This window comes from Haliotis rufescens, unplaced genomic scaffold (genome assembly GCF_023055435.1).
Source record: "Haliotis rufescens isolate VD_foot unplaced genomic scaffold, xgHalRufe1.0.p SCAF_9, whole genome shotgun sequence".
Taxonomy (NCBI): Eukaryota; Metazoa; Mollusca; class Gastropoda; order Lepetellida; family Haliotidae; genus Haliotis; species Haliotis rufescens.
Window position 1 is genome coordinate 48,726,426 of NW_025964383.1, and position 20,825 is coordinate 48,747,250.

At 44.0% G+C, this 20,825-nt stretch overlaps 2 protein-coding genes across 2 annotated transcripts; both read right to left on the reverse strand.

Moving 5' to 3' along the window:
* Positions 1-84: 84 nt before the first annotated feature.
* On the reverse strand, positions 85-2,950 carry LOC124129000 (serine/threonine-protein phosphatase 6 regulatory ankyrin repeat subunit A-like). The gene has a single exon (XM_046492457.2). It carries the CDS (start codon positions 2,639-2,641, stop codon positions 377-379), a length of 2,265 nt encoding a protein of 754 aa, XP_046348413.2. The 5' UTR covers positions 2,642-2,950; the 3' UTR covers positions 85-376.
* On the reverse strand, positions 2,641-8,422 carry LOC125371647 (uncharacterized protein PB18E9.04c-like). Its single transcript, XM_048390462.1, has 4 exons — positions 8,304-8,422; positions 5,009-5,102; positions 2,830-4,302; positions 2,641-2,729 (listed from the first exon to the last, which is right to left on the reverse strand). The coding sequence occupies exons 2-4, from the start codon at positions 5,031-5,033 to the stop codon at positions 2,641-2,643; spliced, it is 1,587 nt and encodes a 528-aa protein (XP_048246419.1). The 5' UTR covers positions 5,034-5,102; positions 8,304-8,422.
* Between the last annotated feature and the right edge of the window lie 12,403 nt (positions 8,423-20,825).

Sequence of the window (20,825 nt, forward strand, 5' to 3'; positions counted from 1 at the left end):
TTTACATAACAGATGCTCCCCCGTTTATGACTCTTGGTCTGTCAGTTCTATGCCTTTGATACAAATACACGGGTTATACTCACACTCTCAACAAAAGCTTTATTGTTACTTTCTGTAATACCTTCCTCAAGGTGGGCGACAGAGACAAACACACCGATGTGATTAGTTGGCTATAGTTTACAGATTGCATGATAGTGTTTACAATACAAGCGTACAATCATAGAATCACACAAAAAAGGATGAAAATGGTAAATTATATCATAAATATATGGACACAAAATATGTTGTGTTTCTCGTCAAAGGACCCCGCTAGTTTCTCCATTCAGTTGATGTTTGACCACAATCGTGACAAAGTGGTCAGCAGTACTGGCCATCATCAACTTGGCATGTTGTCCGAGAGCCCCTGGTGGCCGTGTTCCCTGGCTACCATTGCTGCTGTGGACCCGAAATGGTTCCTGGCAGTCACGTCAACAAGGTCCAGCTGGATTATGTGTTTCACCATCTTCTCATCTCCCCCACTGCACGCCACGTGGAGGATGTTGTCCCCGTTTACATTCAACACAGACACGTCACATTCTTCACTGACAAGGAAGTCAAACACCTGAATGTGTCCACTCTTTGCTGCCAACATCAGCGGTGTCATCCCAACATGTTCTACACCGTTTATGTCGACCATGTCGCGCAGAACCACATACTCCACCATCTCCAGGTGCCCCCCGCTGCAGGCAACGTGTAACAGGTTATCACCATTGTGATTCACCAGAGACACATCTGCTCCTCTTCTTACAAGCAGGTCTACCACACCTAAATGGCCCATTCGTGATGCAATCATCACTGCTGTCCTTCCGTACTGATTTGTGATGTTGAGATTTACATGATATTTATAAAGAATGTGCTTCACCATGTCCAAGTGACCCCCATAGCAAGCCACGTGGAGGATGTTGTCCCCGTGGTTATTTACAAGTGACACATCTGCACCTCTGCTTACCAGGAGATCAAACACGCCCTTATGTCCCCAGCGTGCTGCGATCATGACGGGTGTTCTCCCGTACTCGCCTCTGCTGTTAATGTCCACAACATGCTCTGAGAGGACATACTTGACTATGTCTGTGTTGCCCCCGATGCAGACAACGTGGAGGATGTTGTTGTTGTAGTCATCCACCAGAGACACGTCTCCACCTCTACTGATGAGCAAGTCCATCACGTCTCGGTGTCCCCCCTCAGCTGCTGACATGAGCGGCGTTCCTCCGTACTGCCCCCCGCTGTTGATGTCCACAATGTCCAGTGAGACGATACATTCCACCATCTGCACATGTCCTCCAATACAGGCCACGTGGAGGATGCTGTCTCCATTGTCATCAACACACAACATGTCACTGCCTTTACACACAAGGAAGTAAAACACATCCCGATGTCCAGACTCCGCTGCAAGCATCGCCGCCGTCCTCCCGTACTTCCCTCCACTGTTGATGTCAACGATGTTTAGCGAGAGGACATACTTCACCATCTCTACATCTTCCCCTAAGGAGGCGACGTGGAGAATGTTGTTACCGTCATCATCCACCAGGGATGGGTCACCACCTTTACTTACGAGGACATCAAACACGTTTCTATTTCCCCTTAAAGCTGCAAACATCAGGGGTGTCTGTCCAGTCTTCCCTCTACTGTTCATGTCACAAAGGTCCAATCTTAGGACATATAGAACCATCTCTATGTGTCCGCCAAGACAGGCTATATGGAGGAGGTTGTTATTGTCCACATCCGATACGGATAAATCACATCCCTGCGCCCTAAGTAGATCAATTACTTTTGTATGACCCCTTTCTGCTGCAAACATCAGAGGAGTTCGATCATTGCTTCCTATACTTGTGACTCCAGCAATGTTTTCTGACATGACACGCTGTACAATCTTCACACTACCCCCACTACATGCCAGGTGTAGTATGTTGTTGTTGTGACCATCCTTTAATGACAGGTCAGCTCCTTTACCGACAAGCAAATCAAACACTCCTCCATGTCCCCCCTCAGCTGCTAACATCACTGGCGTCTGTCCGTTTCTTGTCTTACTGTTGATGCGAGCGATGCGTTTAGAGAGACAATGCAGCACCATGCTGCTACTTCCTCCCCGACACGCCACATGGAGCAAGTTTTCACCGTTAGAATCCACGAGTGACACATCACCACCTTTATCAACAAGTACATTTAACACGCCCCTGTGTCCAAACATCGCTGCAATCATCACAGGCGTCCTCCCGCTCTTACCCCGGCAGTTGACGCCGACGATGTGCTTGGACAGGATGTGCTTCACCATAGGCACATTATCTCTGTTACATGCTAAGTGTAAGATGGTGTCTCCGTGCTCGCTCACTACGGACAGGTCAGCTCCTACCCTTTCAAGAAGGTCAAACACGGTCACATGACCTCCCCATGCTGCTTTCATAACTGGGGTTCTCCCGAACTTTCCTCGACTGTTTATGTCAATAAAATCTTGTTCCAGGATATATTTCACTATCTCTATATTACCTCCCAAACATGCAAAATGCAGAATGTTGTCATCATCATCGCTCACTTGAGTTACATCGCTGCCGTTACTAACAAGGAAGTCAAACACCTTCTTGTGGCCATACCATGCTGCTAGCATCACCGGCGTCCTGCCGTCCTTTCCTTCAGCGTTGACATCCGCTTGGCCACCAGACAGCAAGTGCTGCACTTGCTGCAACTTGCCCGTTCTACAGGCGACGTGGAGAACACTGTCAGAACTGGATGTACGTTTAGGAGCCACTGGAGGGACACAGGCGACATGGTGGTCACTGTCAGAACTGGATGTACGTTGAGGAGGAACTGGAGGGACACAGGCGCCGTGGAGGTCACTGTCAGAACTGGCTGTACGTTGAGGAGGAACTGGAGGGACACAGGCGCCGTGGAGGTCACTGTCAGAACTGGCTGTACGTTGAGGAAGAACTGGTGGGATAAAGGCGACGTGGTGGTCACTGTCAGAACTGGCTGTACGTTGAGGAGGAACTGGAGGGACACAGGCGCCGTGGAGGTCACTGTCAGAACTGGATGTACGTTGAGGAGGAACTAGTGGAACACAGGCGCCGTGGTGGTCACTGTCAGAACTGGATGTACGTTGAGGACGAACTGGTTGAACACAGGCGCCGTGGTGGTCACTGTCAGAACTGGATGTACGTTGAGGAGGAACTGGAAGGACACAGGCGCCGTGGAAGTCACTGTCAGAACTGGATGTACGTTGAGGACGAACTGGTTGAACACAGGCGACGTGGTGGTCACTGTCAGAACTGGATGTACGTTGAGGAGGAACTGGAGGGACACAGGCGCCGTGGAGGTCACTGTCAGAACTGGCTGTACGTTGAGGAGGAACTAGTGGAACACAGGCGCCGTGGTGGTCACTGTCAGAACTGGATGTACGTTGAGGACGAACTAGTGGAACACAGGCGCCGTGGTGGTCACTGTCAGAACTGGATGTACGTTGAGGACGAACTAGTTGAACACAGGCGCCGTGGTGGTCACTGTCAGAACTGGCTGTACGTTGAGGAGGAACTGGGGGGACACAGACGCCGTGGTGGTCACTGTCAGAACTGGATGTACGTTGAGGAGGAACTGGGGGGACACAGGCGCCGTGGTGGTCACTGTCAGAACTGGATGTACGTTGAAGAGGTACTGGTGGAACACGGGCGACGTGGAGGTCACTGTCAGAACTGGATGTACGTTGAAGAGGGACTGGTGGAACACGGGCGACGTGGAAGTCACTGTCAGAACTGGATGTACGTTGAGGAGGACCTAGAGGGACACAGGCGCCGTGGAGGTCACTGTCAGAACTGGCTGTACGTTGAGGAGGACCTAGAGGGACACAGGCGCCGTGGTGGTCACTGTCAGAACTGGATGTACGTTGAGGAGGAACTGGAAGGACACAGGCGCCGTGAAGGTCACTGTCAGAACTGGATGTACGTTGAGGAGGAACTGGGGGGACACAGGCGCCGTGGTGGTCACTGTCAGAACTGGATGTACGTTGAAGAGGGACTGGTGGAACACGGGCGACGTGGAGGTCACTGTCAGAACTGGATGTACGTTGAGGAGGACCTAGAGGGACACAGGCGACGTGGAGGTCACTGTCAGAACTGGATGTACGTTGAGGAGGACCTAGAGGGACACAGGCGCCGTGGTGGTCACTGTCAGAACTGGATGTACGTTGAGGAGGACCTAGAGGGACACAGGCGCCGTGAAGGTCACTGTCAGAACCTTCCGAACATGGGGTAGGAGAGGGGACGCTGTCCTTTGTTTCTGGAACATTAAATACAGCTAGAGAAGTCGTATTGTTTGGCTTTAAATCAACACTGTTGTTCACCAGATTGTTCAATACAACCACTTCCAAGTTTCGTTTTGATATCGTTATGTTAATATTTCGGATACAGTGGCATTAAAACCTTTCCAAATCATTAATATATTGTTCATTCACGTACACACACAACCCGTGAAGACCCGGGTTAGAACAGGTCTCCAGCAACACATGCTTGTCCTAAGAGCCGACTAACGGGATCGGGTGGACAGGCTCGCTGACTTGATTGATGCATGTCATCGTATCTGAGTCGATGTTCATGATGTCAATCACAGGACCTTCTGGTTTAGCCTCGATTATTTACGGACCGTCGCCATATAGCTGGAATATGGCAGATTTCGCGGTTTAACAACAAACAAATACATAAACAATGCATTTTAAAATCACACGAAGCCGAGGGATGGTGGAATAGCCTCAGCACTGATACAGGATGATGTAACTGGACAAGAGAAACACTCTTCAACTCATCTAACGCATCTAACGTACACGTACCCCCCCCCCCCCCCCCCCCCCCCCCCCCCCCCACACACACACACACCCTGGTTATCGAATTACAAATACCACCATCAACGATCGCATATGAATCGGTACTTCCTGCTCTTTAAGAAAAAGACAATTGTCATGGAAGCTGGAGATAGGTAATAGCCATACCTTCAAATCTGTCGGGGTGATCCATCACGAGGCCGCATCTGCATCACACAAAGCCTTGCGTGATGTCTGCAACCAGCCAGACGAAAGCTGTTACCTAGTTATGCATATAACACCGAATAAAACAACAACATAACGCATCAACAGAATAGATAATCTATGGCAGTAACGTTTCACTGGGAATATAGTTGTATTTGGAGGTGCGTAAGTGATGGAAGTGCGTAAGTGTTGGAGGTGTGTAAGTGTTGGAGATGTGTAAGTGTTGGAGGTGTGTAAGTGTTGGAGGTGTGTAAGTGGCGGAAGTGCGTGAGTATTGGAGGTGTGTAAGTGTTGGAGGTGTGTAAGTGTTGGAGGTTTGTAAGTGTTGGAGGTGTGTAAGTGGCGGAAGTGCTTAAGTGTTGGAGGTGTGTAAGTGTTGGAGGTGTGTAAGTGTTGGATGTGTGTAAGTGTTGGAGGTGTGTAAGTGTTGGAGGTGTGTAAGTGTTGGAGGTGTGTACGTGTTGGAGGTGTGTAAGTGTTGGAGGTGTGTAAGTGTTAGATGTGTGTAAGTGTTGGGTGTGTGTAAGTGTTGGATGTGTGTAAGTGTTGGATGTGTGTAAGTGTTGGAGGTGTGTAAGTGTTGGAGGTGTGTAAGTGTTGGAGGTGTGTAAGTGTTGGATGTGTGTAAGTGTTGGAGGTGTGTAAGTGTTGGATGTGTGTAAGTGGTGGATGTATGTAAGTGGTGGATGTGTGTAAGTGTTGGAGGTGTGTAAGTGTTGGATGTGTGTAAGTGGTGGAGTTGTGTTAGTGGTGGAGGTGTGTATGTGGTGGAGGTGTGTAAGTGGTGGATGTGTGTAAGTGGTGGAGGTGTGTTAGTGGTGGAGGTGTGTAAGTGGTGGGGGTGTGTTAGTGGTGGATGTGTGTAAGTGGTGGAGGTGTGTTAGTGGTGGAGGTGTGTAAGTGTTGGAGGTGTGTAAGTGGCGGAAGTGCGTGAGTATTGGAGGTGTGTAAGTGTTGGAGGTGTGTAAGTGTTGGAGGTTTGTAAGTGTTGGAGGTGTGTAAGTGGCGGAAGTGCTTAAGTGTTGGAGGTGTGTAAGTGTTGGAGGTGTGTAAGTGTTGGATGTGTGTAAGTGTTGGAGGTGTGTAAGTGTTGGAGGTGTGTAAGTGTTGGAGGTGTGTACGTGTTGGAGGTGTGTAAGTGTTGGAGGTGTGTAAGTGTTAGATGTGTGTAAGTGTTGGGTGTGTGTAAGTGTTGGATGTGTGTAAGTGTTGGATGTGTGTAAGTGTTGGAGGTGTGTAAGTGTTGGAGGTGTGTAAGTGTTGGAGGTGTGTAAGTGTTGGATGTGTGTAAGTGTTGGAGGTGTGTAAGTGTTGGATGTGTGTAAGTGGTGGATGTATGTAAGTGGTGGATGTGTGTAAGTGTTGGAGGTGTGTAAGTGTTGGATGTGGGTAAGTGGTGGAGTTGTGTTAGTGGTGGAGGTGTGTATGTGGTGGAGGTGTGTAAGTGGTGGATGTGTGTAAGTGGTGGAGGTGTGTTAGTGGTGGAGGTGTGTAAGTGGTGGGGGTGTGTTAGTGGTGGATGTGTGTAAGTGGTGGAGGTGTGTTAGTGGTGGAGGTGTGTAAGTGTTGGATGTGTTTAAGTGGTGGATGTGTGTAAGTGGTGGAGGTGTGTAAGTGGTGGAGGTGTGTTAGTGGTGGAGGTGTGTAAGTGGTGGAGGTGTGTAAGTGGTGGAGGTGTAAGTTGTGGATGTGTGTAAGTGGTGGAGGTGTGTAAATGGTGGATATGTGTAAGTGGTGGAGGTGTGTAAGTGGTGGATGTGTGTAATCGGTGGATGTGTGTTAGTGGTGGAGTTGTGTAAGTGGTGGAGGTGTGTAAGTGGTGGAGGTGTGTTAGTGGTGGAGGTGTGTAAGTGGTGGAGGTTTGTTAGTGGTGGAGGTGTGTAAGTGGTGGATGTGTGTAAGTGGTGGAGGTTTGTAAGTGGTGGATGTGTGTAAGTGGTGGAGATTTATAAGTGGTGGATGTGTGTAAGTGGTGGAGGTGTGTTAGTGGTGGAAGTGTGTAAGTGGTGGAGGTGTGTTAGTGGTGGAGGTGTGTAAGTGGTGGAGGTGTGTAAGTGGTGGAGGTGTGTAAGTGGTGGATGTGTGTAAGTGGTGGAGGTGTGTAAGTGGTGGATGTGTGTAAGTGGTGGAGGTGTGTTAGTGGTGGAAGTGTGTAAGTGGTGGAGGTGTGTTAGTGGTGGATGTGTGTAAGTGGTGGATGTGTGTAAGTGGTGGAGGTGTGTAAGTGGTGGATGTGTGTAAGTATTGGATGTATGTAAGTGGTGGAGGTGTGTAAGTGTTGGATGTGTGTAAGTGTTGGATGTGTGTAAGTGGTGGAGGTGTGTAAGTGGTGGATGTGTGTAAGTGGTGGAGGTGTGTTAGTGGTGGAAGTGTGTAAGTGGTGGAGGTGTGTTAGTGGTGGATGTGTGTAAGTGGTGGAGGTGTGTAAGTGGTGGATGTGTGTAAGTGGTGGATGTGTGTAAGTGGTGGAGGTGTGTAAGTGGTGGAGGTGTGTTAGTGGTGGATGTGTGTAAGTGGTGGAGGTGTGTTAGTGGTGGAGGTGTGTAAGTGGTGGAGGTGTGTAAGTGGTAGATGTGTGTAAGTGGTGGAGGTGTGTAAGTGTTGGATGTGTGTAAGTGGTGGAGGTGTGTAAGTGGTGGAGGTGTGTTAGTGGTGGAGGTGTGCACGTGTTCGATCACTGAAGATCTGTGATGCCACCAGGTGTTCACGAAATAGGTATACATGTCCTGCTACTTCTACTTCAATAGTTCTGCCATACGAAGCATGCCTGTAAACAATCGGGTGTTGACCAGACAATCCACTGACAATATCATGAATAATGATCCACGTCATCGGGGTACACTGACCGCTGTCAACCAAGTTTGACCACCGGATCTAAGCAGCATCTACTCACTAAATGTGCAGTGAAGTGACTGAAACATTCGCAACAGTCCATGCTATTGGGATACACAAACACAATGAAGCAGGCCACACAGTGACGTCAGTTGCCACAGCACGCATAGCTACAGGAACATATTCTGACCATGAAACCACACAGGGCACCTGCTGAATGAGTTTCCACCCTGAGACATGAATATATTTACCCAACCTGTTTTTACTATATACACATTCAGCTATTGGATTTGTTAATGTTGATAATTTTCTTCTTCCATGTTTAAGACAAAGAACTGCAGGACATGGAACATTGACTGTTGACTTTATCACTACAACACGTGGTACTACGGTTATAATTGTGGAGGTATACCACATGAACACATACCTGTAACACGCCCAACTCAATCCTGACACAAAGTCCTCAGACGTGGACGGACGAACCATTAAGCCACACAGGACAGCGTTGACAGGCTGCCCCTTGTGTGAGAAGAGCGTGTACTGCATGTCTCAGCATGCAAGACCTGAAAGCAAAGGTTCTCATTGTGTTTGTTGAGCATGCCAAGGGGATTGTTACAAACTCCTAGATACATGTATGGGGTACAGCCAGCTGTTAGACAACTATTACAGGGTATTCAGTGTTGTAATTCTGTATGCTGAGTAGGTAAGGGTTGTTGTTGGGTAGAGAATGTCGTGCGGTGTATTGAGTATAACTGACAGTGTTTAACCCATTCCGGTCACAGTTGTACTGTGATTCATCAAATTAATGCGACCCCATAGCCTAATGAAATGAATGCGAGTAGGCCTACCTTTATAGTGTTAAAGCAAAAAAAGGAAATTTAGAGCAGCTTAGAATCCTATAATATAGCAAAAGAAACGTTTCAAGTATACTGTCACTGTACTTTGTTGCTCTGCGTTTCAATTCAAATCATTCAATTCTCACAGCGCGGTCATTTCGTCAAACCTGAGAGAAACGTGTCCCGAGATTGATATTTTATATACAACATTTGAATTCATGTGTGTGGTAGATTTATGCCGTTCAAGGATGTCGTCGGGATGCCCTTACCCATGCAACAATCGTACATTACACGGAACAGGCAAATTAGAAGTCATCAACACACAAGAATATATGGAAAGTTTCAAGCCGCGTTCAAATACATTGCACTACGTTTTCAATGTACACAGCTAAATGTTATTATTTGACATCTCTAGACACGGATGTCCTATACTGTAAACAAAAACACAGTAGAAACAATACCAGCCAACATGGAACAGTCAGATCATTTGAGAGTACGAACAGTTTTGAAACTTTACTGCAGCCCAAGCCCAAGTATTGAAACCTGGTGTGGGTATGTAACATTGGGACAATCTGACACGAGTTATGTCCCTTGTGTGGCGTACCCAACCTGGAGGACAGTTACAAGGAACGCGTGCTAAATACCAGTGTTACTTTTACTTGTTGGTGTGGGGTTCGGCTTCTGATTCTCCTCACAATGACCCCCCCTCCCATCACCCTGTCCGCCCCGGGGATAGTTATGGTCCCAGAACCTGTACACTTCATCATTGCTGCAATGTCCAGCACACAGATCCCTCTCCGGACATGCGATCAAGGGGAGGTTATCCCAATCAGTCCGCCAAGGCTGCGGTGCTCTGTGTTGAAGATGGGTTAGCAAAATATATTTTTGATAAAGTAGATATGATGGAGTTCTGACACTCGCCATCTAAAGACAAACCAAAGTAACCTGATGAAATATTCCATATTCTATTTTACCATCAATTCAATGTAGAATCTAAAAATTACATTTACTCATCGTACTATTTTCACAAAGGAACAAGAAAGCAAAACCTGTGATATGACCGGTGCATTTCAGGGTCGCAGCAGGTTAACGCATGTCAGTGTCTTGTGTAGGCGCATTGGGTTAACGCATGTCAGTGTCTTGTGTAGGCGCATTGGGTAAACGCATGTCAGTGTCTTGTGTAGGCGCATTGGGTTAACGCATGTCAGTGTCTTGTGTAGGCGCATTGTGTTAACGCATGTCAGTGTCTTGTGTAGGCACATCGTATTACCTGGGGAACATGTACACGCATGCTCCTTGTGTTTGTAGTACAGACCTAGGATGAAACAGTGATGAACCACGTTTATATTCATCTGGTAATTATCACCTCCTATGTATGACTTAAGGAGTGTAAACGTCCAGAATTCGTGAGATTGTATCCTCTAACCGGACATTAATCAGCTGTTTTAATTTGCTTCTTTCATGCTCAGGGAGACAATGTGGCCTTTTGGGGTTACAGTGATTGCATGGATGCTTATCCCCACACAAGGTAAGCAGATTAGTAATCTATATACATTGTGCTACATGAGGTAGGGCATCGTAAAGTGGGTCGCTTGTTGGCAGCGCTTCCAGAATGTTGACATTATTATTAAATTAGTTGATAAAAAACTATGCTCTTTGACGGTGTCACTCCAGCAAGAATAGACAATGCATTTGATGTCTTTGATGTCTAGTGTATATATAATTGACCCGTTTAAGATACAAATGTTTGATAACAATAATTGGTATTACTAAATAGCAAGGCGCGAGCGTCTGTAGTGCAGGGACAAGTTTCAATGACAAATACTGAAATCTCCCAACATCGATGGGCTTATTCAATGAGATTGTGTGGAGATATAATAGATCGCTGAGAGGAACTTATGCACAACCTCTCCTTGGGCTGGCATCACATGGCATTGTTTAGCGGTGGCTGTTGCTACAATTAAAGTATGATGATATGGTCTGAGTCGTACAGTGGACTCTGACTTTTAATAGAAGAGATACGTTATGACTAAGGAAATTGTTTTGGTAGCTTTTATTTATTCTCAGGTGGTAAATGTTCCTATAACCAGCACTGCTCCGAGTGTGAGGACCAGACAGGTCGATGCAGCACCAACTGCTCTAAAGGATATTTCGGCCCAAAGTGCATGGATGTTTGCAGCAGAAGGTGCAGGTACCACACATGTCAGCTGCACCTCGACAGGGGGATTGGGAGATGTACTGATGGCTGCATACCAGGATTCCAAGGCCCAAACTGCCAGAGACCATGTTACACTCACCAGGTAGACTGTACCAGATGCCCAGGTGGATGTGATGGGAAGTATTGCCAGATGGGTGGAACTTGTTTCTCTGGCTGCAGCGACTCATACTACGGAGAAGGATGTAGGACGTGTTCCAGCAGATGCAAGTCCTGCAACAGGATCACAGGAACATGTGAGGAGTGTCAGCCTCCATATTCTGGACTGGACTGTAGATCCTCGTGTGAGCACTGTGTCGGTGGATGTGAGAGTGGCTGCCAACAGGGATGCAGACAAGGATTCTATGGAGACAACTGTACTGAAGCATGCAGTGACACCTGCCGAGCTGATCCCTCCCTGTCTACTGATGAACGATGTCCTGAGGGAGACTCATGTACCCCAGAGTGCCACAGCCAGACTGGCGAGTGTGTTCACGGTTGTGTAGATGGCTGGTACGGCCCGAAGTGTTCAAGGCGATGCAACCCTAAATGCACCCATCAAAGGTGCAACCGCGCAGGTGCGTGTATTGAAGGATGTGCACCTGGACATGTCAGGTCTGATTGTGAACTGTGTCTGCAGCAATGCCTCAACCTCACCTGTGCCTTAAACAACGGATCTTGTTGCAATGGTTGCAGCAGTGGTTTATTGGTAGAAAGCTGCAACCTATCTTGCAACGTATGTCTGGGTGGTATTGTTGGTATGAACACAAGTGTATGTATACTTGTGAAGAATATCACTCAATACATGTGTGGGTATAACTGTACAAACAACGGCTCATCACCTAGTTGCTCTGCCGGATCTTGTGTTACAGGTAAGTCATGCTGATTGGTCTGACATATCGCTTGTTAATACTGATCTGGATTTTTTGGGTTCTTCTTTAATGTTTATCATAACAGCAGTAGTTGTTTCTGAAACGAAATGTTGAGAAATATTATCATAAAATTCCAAGTCAATATAAAGGTATTCTGAAATGTCACATTGGGAACTGTCTATGGGGGATTGTGAAACATGAAAGCAGTGATTGTGTTGCCTTGGTAATGTGTACTGTGTATTTTGAAAAAAACCCATTTACTTTATTCATGGTTTGAGATAAAGTTAATTAATTTATCTTTTCTGAAAATAGATAATGCACCCTAAAACATTCAGAAAGACTTCAAATCAATTTCATGCACGGCGCACAATTTAGATGTTTGCCTGTTTGTAGGGACAATAATACTCACTCATGTGGTCTTTGAATGTGAACAGCGCATAATGACCATTCAGCTGTCAGGTGCTCATACGCATTGCCACTCCTTGCTGCAAATAGTCGCACCGTCGAGATGCTGCAAACAGGAATGGCACAAAAGGAATTTCAGTGTTCAACAAAACACAATATCAGACGTTATCTTCAGCAGGGCAACGCTTATTACTTACGTATTAGTCGCCAACAAGTGACGCCATGTCAACAAGACAGCTATATGTGTTTGATGCATTCACGGAATCGATACCAACCTGCCACATTAGCAGCTCGGACAATTCCTAGGTGGACAGAAAGTAATGGCAGAGCCTTATTGAACCGTCGATACACACAGTAGTGCTTCCGAGCTCGGTGTAGCCAGTAGCTGAGGTTCGGAAGACAAAACAGGGGCAGTATACTATTCGCAGATGAGTCCAGGTGTCATCTGGACAGCTCTGATGGTCGTGCAAGGGTCTGCTAGCAGGAGGACGTCGTAAGGACATTTGTGTTACGCAACGTCGTCAGTTTGGGGGTGGAGGTGTAAGGGTGTGGGGTGGCATCACAACTCAAAGGAGAACGTATCTCATCATTGTTAATGGCAACTTGAATGGGGTACGCTGCCGGGACAACATCGTTCAAGGGCATGTTTCACCCTTCGTCCAAACACAGTGACGTGACGTCACGTTGCAAAAGGAAAATGCCCCCCCCACACGTTGCACATGTTGTAACAGGATTTTTGAAGCAGCATAACATTGTAACACAGGCCTGGGATGAGATAGGGGACGCCTACGACAGGACCCGAACGAGCCTGTAATGCTAGCTCAGTAAAACCAGTATTTGATTTACATGTGGAACAACATCCCCAATCATGTTTTCAATCATGTGGTGTCTTCAGTTCGCCCCCGCTGCCTCGCATGTATCAACGCACACGGTGGTGTTGCACGATATTGACATTATTAAGTGAGCTGTTTTCTTTTCGGACGTGCCTCTCTTTGGTGTGGATTTTGTCAATGAATGTGTTATGATTCAGACGGTCGACCAAATATTATGCTGTTATTTTAAATAAGAACATTTACACTACTTTTCATGAAGCACAGTTACCTTTTCCCGTCAGCATGCCCATTGTAGGAAGTAAAAACTGAAAAAGGCCCTGAACATATCTGATCAATATTTAAAAAATGTACAGAATTGACATTTTCAGAAATAGTATTGTACCGACGTAAGTTGTTTATTTCTTTCAGACTCTTCACCAATCGACACAGAGACTGTGAAGTACCTGGTGGTGTTTGTCATCTGCATCCTGGCAGCAAGTACAGTTGGCTACTGCTGCTACCGCAGAGGTCTCTCAGCCAAAATGTACGTTATATCGCGATCATCACGACTAATTAAACGACCATTAAACAAATTGATCAAATTGAATCAGACACTCGTCGTATCTTATTATGGTTTTAGAAAAGATCGGTCGCAATCACCTCCATTAAGTAAACCACTTTTAAGCGATGAAATTAATTCAGGAAACTATAACTTGTTGTTCATCCAATTTTAGAGAGGATACGGGTTCACAGACCGGGACAGAACAACCTGAATCACGCACCTGCCACCACAGTCAACGGGACATACAGGGTGACCAGTCCGAACACATTTATGATGACACCGATGAAGAGGACACGGGACCAGTCATTGTATATCTTTAATTCAGCATGTGAGACTATTCAGAAAGCAATAAAAATATTCTTCATTTTCTGTCGACACAAAATGATCACTAGTAGCATTTATTAGAATGGCGCATAAGACGCTTTTTTTCATTTCGTGGAAAAAAACTGATTTGGTATCATGAAGTGACATGCTTCATCAATATCAAGGCCAGTGACACCAGTTAGGCTTCACATATTAAACCCATTTGAGGACTTGAAACCGGTGTCCCAGGCTTAACCTTCCCCAGGCCAGCTCTTCTCCTAGAACAGTTCTCCTCCGGTGACGACATTGCCTGGACTGAAACTTCCCTGGCGAAGGTATATCCTTGGCCAGATCTCTACACTCAATTCGAGGGATTAAAGTCTGGCCAGGGTGGAGGAAAACTGGCCAAGGCTTTTACTTCCTCCGGGAAGACCTGGCCAGGGGCATGTTTCGGCCTTTCACACCGTCCTTTTGTGTGATGAGAGGGCGGTTTAAATCACTAGGCTACCCCAACGCCGAACAACACTTGTACTTACAGATAATACAACACTTGTACTTACAGACAACACAACACTTGTACTTACAGACAACACAACACTTGTACTTACAGACAACACAACACTTGTACTTACAGACAACACAACACTTGTACTTACAGACAACACAACACTTGTACTTACAGACAACACAACACTTGTACTTACAGACAACACAACACTTGTACTTACAGACAACACAACACTTGTACTTACAGACAACACAACACTTGTACTTACAGACAACACAACACTTGTACTTACAGACAACACAACACTTGTACTTACAGACAACACAACACTTGTACTTACAGATAATACAACACTTGTACTTACAGACAACACAACACTTGTACTTACAGACAACACAACACTTGTACTTACAGATAATACAACACTTGTACTTACAGACAACACAACACTTGTACTTACAGACAACACAACACTTGTACTTACAGACAACACAACACTTGTACTTACAGACAACACAACACTTGTACTTACAGACAACACAACACTTGTACTTACAGACAACACAACACTTGTACTTACAGACAACACAACACTTGTACTTACAGACAACACAACACTTGTACTTACAGCCAACACAACACTTGTACTTACAGACAACACAACACTTGTACTTACAGACAACACAACACTTGTACTTACAGACAACACAACACTTGTACTTACAGACAACACAACACTTGTACTTACAGACAACACAACACTTGTACTTACAGACAACACAACACTTGTACTTACAGACAACACAACACTTGTACTTACAGACAACACAACACTTGTACTTACAGACAACACAACACTTGTACTTACAGACAACACAACACTTGTACTTACAGACAACACAACACTTGTACTTACAGACAACACAACACTTGTACTTACAGACAACACAACACTTGTACTTACAGATAATACAACACTTGTACTTACAGACAACACAACACTTGTACTTACAGATATATACAACACTTGTACTTACAGACAACACAACACTTGTACTTACAGACAACACAACACTTGTACTTACAGACAACACAACACTTGTACTTACAGACAACACAACACTTGTACTTACAGACAACACAACACTTGTACTTACAGACAACACAACACTTGTACTTACAGACAACACAACACTTGTACTTACAGACAACACAACACTTGTACTTACAGACAACACAACACTTGTACTTACAGACAACACAACACTTGTACTTACAGATAATACAACACTTGTACTTACAGACAACACAACACTTGTACTTACAGACAACACAACACTTGTACTTACAGATAATACAACACTTGTACTTACAGACAACACAACACTTGTACTTACAGATATATACAACACTTGTACTTACAGACAACACAACACTTGTACTTACAGACAACACAACACTTGTACTTACAGACAACACAACACTTGTACTTACAGACAACACAACACTTGTACTTACAGACAACACAACACTTGTACTTACAGACAACACAACACTTGTACTTACAGATAATACAACACTTGTACTTACAGACAACACAACACTTGTACTTACAGATATATACAACACTTGTACTTACAGACAACACAACACTTGTACTTACAGACAACACAACACTTATACTTACAGACAACACAACACTTGTACTTACAGACAACACAACACTTGTACTTACAGACAACACAACACTTGTACTTACAGACAACACAACACTTGTACTTACAGATAATACAACACTTGTACTTACAGACAACACAACACTTGTACTTACAGACAACACAACACTTGTACTTACAGATAATACAACACTTGTACTTACAGACAACACAACACTTGTACTTACAGATATATACAACACTTGTACTTACAGACAACACAACACTTGTACTTACAGACAACACAACACTTGTACTTACAGACAACACAACACTTGTACTTACAGATAATACAACACTTGTACTTACAGACAACACAACACTTGTACTTACAGATATATACAACACTTGTACTTACAGACAACACAACACTTGTACTTACAGATATATACAACACTTGTACTTACAGATATATACAACACTTGTACTTACAGACAACACAACACTTGTACTTACAGACAACACAACACTTGTACTTACAGACAACACAACACTTGTACTTACAGACAACACAACACTTGTACTTACAGATATATACAACACTTGTACTTACAGACAACACAACACTTGTACTTACAGATATATACAACACTTGTACTTACAGATATATACAACACTTGTACTTACAGACAACACAACACTTGTACTTACAGATAATACAACACTTGTACTTACAGACAACACAACACTTGTACTTACAGACAACACAACACTTGTACTTACAGATAATACAACACTTGTACTTACAGACAACACAACACTTGTACTTACAGATATATACAACACTTGTACTTACAGACAACACAACACTTGTACTTACAGACAACACAACACTTGTACTTACAGACAACACAACACTTGTACTTACAGACAACACAACACTTGTACTTACAGACAACACAACACTTGTACTTACAGACAACACAACACTTGTACTTACAGATAATACAACACTTGTACTTACAGACAACACAACACTTGTACTTACAGATATATACAACACTTGTACTTACAGACAACACAACACTTGTACTTACAGACAACACAACACTTATACTTACAGACAACACAACACTTGTACTTACAGACAACACAACACTTGTACTTACAGACAACACAACACTTGTACTTACAGACAACACAACACTTGTACTTACAGATAATACAACACTTGTACTTACAGACAACACAACACTTGTACTTACAGACAACACAACACTTGTACTTACAGATAATACAACACTTGTACTTACAGACAACACAACACTTGTACTTACAGATATATACAACACTTGTACTTACAGACAACACAACACTTGTACTTACAGACAACACAACACTTGTACTTACAGACAACACAACACTTGTACTTACAGATAATACAACACTTGTACTTACAGACAACACAACACTTGTACTTACAGATATATACAACACTTGTACTTACAGACAACACAACACTTGTACTTACAGATATATACAACACTTGTACTTACAGATATATACAACACTTGTACTTACAGACAACACAACACTTGTACTTACAGACAACACAACACTTGTACTTACAGACAACACAACACTTGTACTTACAGACAACACAACACTTGTACTTACAGATATATACAACACTTGTACTTACAGACAACACAACACTTGTACTTACAGATATATACAACACTTGTACTTACAGATATATACAACACTTGTACTTACAGACAACACAACACTTGTACTTACAGACAACACAACACTTGTACTTACAGACAACACAACACTTGTACTTACAGATAATACAACACTTGTACTTACAGACAACACAACACTTGTACTTACAGATATATACAACACTTGTACTTACAGACAACACAACACTTGTACTTACAGACAACACAACACTTGTACTTACAGACAACACAACACTTGTACTTACAGACAACACAACACTTGTACTTACAGATAATACAACACTTGTACTTACAGACAACACAACACTTGTACTTACAGATATATACAACACTTGTACTTACAGACAACACAACACTTGTACTTACAGACAACACAACACTTGTACTTACAGATATATACAACACTTGTACTTACAGATAATACAACACTTGTACTTGCAGACAACACAACACTTGTACTTACAGACAACGCAACACTTGTACTTACAGACAACACAACACTTGTACTTACAGATATATACAACACTTGTACTTACAGATAATACAACACTTGTACTTACAGACAACACAACACTTGTACTTACAGACAACACAACACTTGTACTTACAGACAACACAACACTTGTACTTACAGATAATACAACACTTGTACTTACAGACAACACAACACTTGTACTTACAGACAACACAACACTTGTACTTACAGACAACACAACACTTGTACTTACAGACAACACAACACTTGTACTTACAGACAACACAACACTTGTACTTACAGACAACACAACACTTGTACTTACAGATAATACAACACTTGTACTTACAGACAACACAACACTTGTACTTACAGACAACACAACACTTGTACTTACAGACAACACAACACTTGTACTTACAGACAACACAACACTTGTACTTACAGACAACACAACACTTGTACTTACAGACAACACAACACTTGTACTTACAGATAATACAACACTTGTACTTACAGACAACACAACACTTGTACTTACAGATAATACAACAATTGTACTTACAGACAACACAACACTTGTACTTACAGACAACACAACACTTGTACTTACAGACAACACAACACTTGTACTTACAGACAACACAACACTTGTACTTACAGACAACACAACAGTATGAAACTGTACCTGGTGAACCCGGTGAAATAGTCAGATTTGATCATGTGATTCTGGCCTTGATATTTTCATGGGAGAAATGACTTCTTTGTACCATGAGGAAAGTAAATTCGAACTTGGCCTGACAGTTATAGTACAGCTATCAAAACTAGATTATTTATCTAATATGGTTTACATTTCCTGTTGAAAAGTGGCCAATACAACTATTTTAGCAACCATAGACTAGTTGTGTTGTTGTGTCATGTAGCTTTGTCATGTAGTTGTGTCGTTTTGTTGTGTCGTTTTGTTGTGTCGTGTAGTTGTGTCATATAGTTGTGTCGTGTAGCTGTGTCGTGTAGCTGTGTCGTGTAGCTGTGTCGTGTAGTTGTGTCGTGTAGTTGTGTCGTGTAGTTGTGTCGTGTAGCTTTGTCATGTAGTTGTGTCATGTAGCTTTGTCGTGTAGCTTTGTCATGTAGTTGTGTCGTGTAGCTGTGTCGTGTAGTTGTGTCGTGTAGCTTTGTCGTGTAGTTGTGTCATGTAGTTGTGTCGTGTAGCTTTGTCGTGTAGTTGTGTCATATAGTTGTGTCGTGTAGCTTTGTCGTGTAGTTGTGTCGTGTAGTTGTGTAGTGTAGTTGTGTCGTGTAGTTGTGTCGTGTAGCTGTGTCGTGTAGCTGTGTCGTGTAGTTGTGTCGTGTAGTTGTGTCATGTAGTTGTGTCGTGTAGTTGTGTCGTGTAGCTGTGTCGTGTAGCTGTGTCGTGTAGCTGTGTCGTGTAGTTGTGTCGTGTAGCTGTGTCGTGTAGTTGTGTCGTGTAGCTGTGTCGTGTAGTTGTGTCGTGTAGCTGTGTCGTGTAGTTGTGTCGTGTAGCTGTGTCGTGTAGCTGTGTCGTGTAGTTGTGTCGTGTAGCTTTGTCATGTAGTTGTGTCATGTAGCTTTGTCGTGTAGCTTTGTCATGTAGTTGTGTCGTGTAGCTGTGTCATGTAGTTGTGTCGTGTAGCTTTGTCGTGTAGTTGTGTCATATAGTTGTGTCGTGTAGCTTTGTCGTGTAGTTGTGTCGTGTAGTTGTGTAGTGTAGTTGTGTCGTGTAGTTGTGTCGTGTAGCTGTGTCGTGTAGTTGTGTCGTGTAGTTGTGTCATGTAGTTGTGTCGTGTAGTTGTGTCGTGTAGTTGTGTCGTGTAGCTGTGTCGTGTAGCTGTGTCGTGTAGCTGTGTCGTGTAGTTGTGTCGTGTAGCTGTGTCGTGTAGTTGTGTCGTGTAGCTGTGTCGTGTAGTTGTGTCGTGTAGTTGTGTCGTGTAGTTGTGTCGTGTAGCTGTGTCGTGTAGCTGTGTCGTGTAGTTGTGTCGTGTAGTTGTGTCATGTAGTTGTGTCATGTAGTTGTGTCGTGTAGTTGTGTCGTGTTGTTGTGTCATGTAGCTGTGTCATGTAGTTGTGTCATGTAGTTGTGTCGTGTAGTTGTGTCATGTAGCTGTGTCGTGTAGTTGTGTCGTGTAGCTGTGTCGTGTAGTTGTGTCGTGTAGTTGTGTCGTGTAGCTGTGTCGTGTAGTTGTGTCATGTAGCTGTGTCGTGTAGTTGTGTCGTGTAGCTGTGTCATGTAGTTGTGTCGTGTAGTTGTGTCGTGTAGTTGTGTCGTGTAGCTTGTCATGTAGTTGTGTCATGTAGCTTTGTCGTGTAGCTTTGTCATGTAGTTGTGTCGTGTAGCTGTGTCGTGTAGTTGTGTCGTGTAGTTGTGTCATGTAGTTGTGTCATATAGTTGTGTCGTGTAGCTTTTTCGTGTAGTTGTGTCGTGTAGCTGTGTCGTGTAGTTGTGTCGTGTAGCTTTGTCGTGTAGTTGTGTCATATAGTTGTGTCGTGTAGCTTTTTCGTGTAGTTGTGTCGTGTAGTTGTGTAGTGTAGTTGTGTCGTGTAGTTGTGTCGTGTAGCTGTGT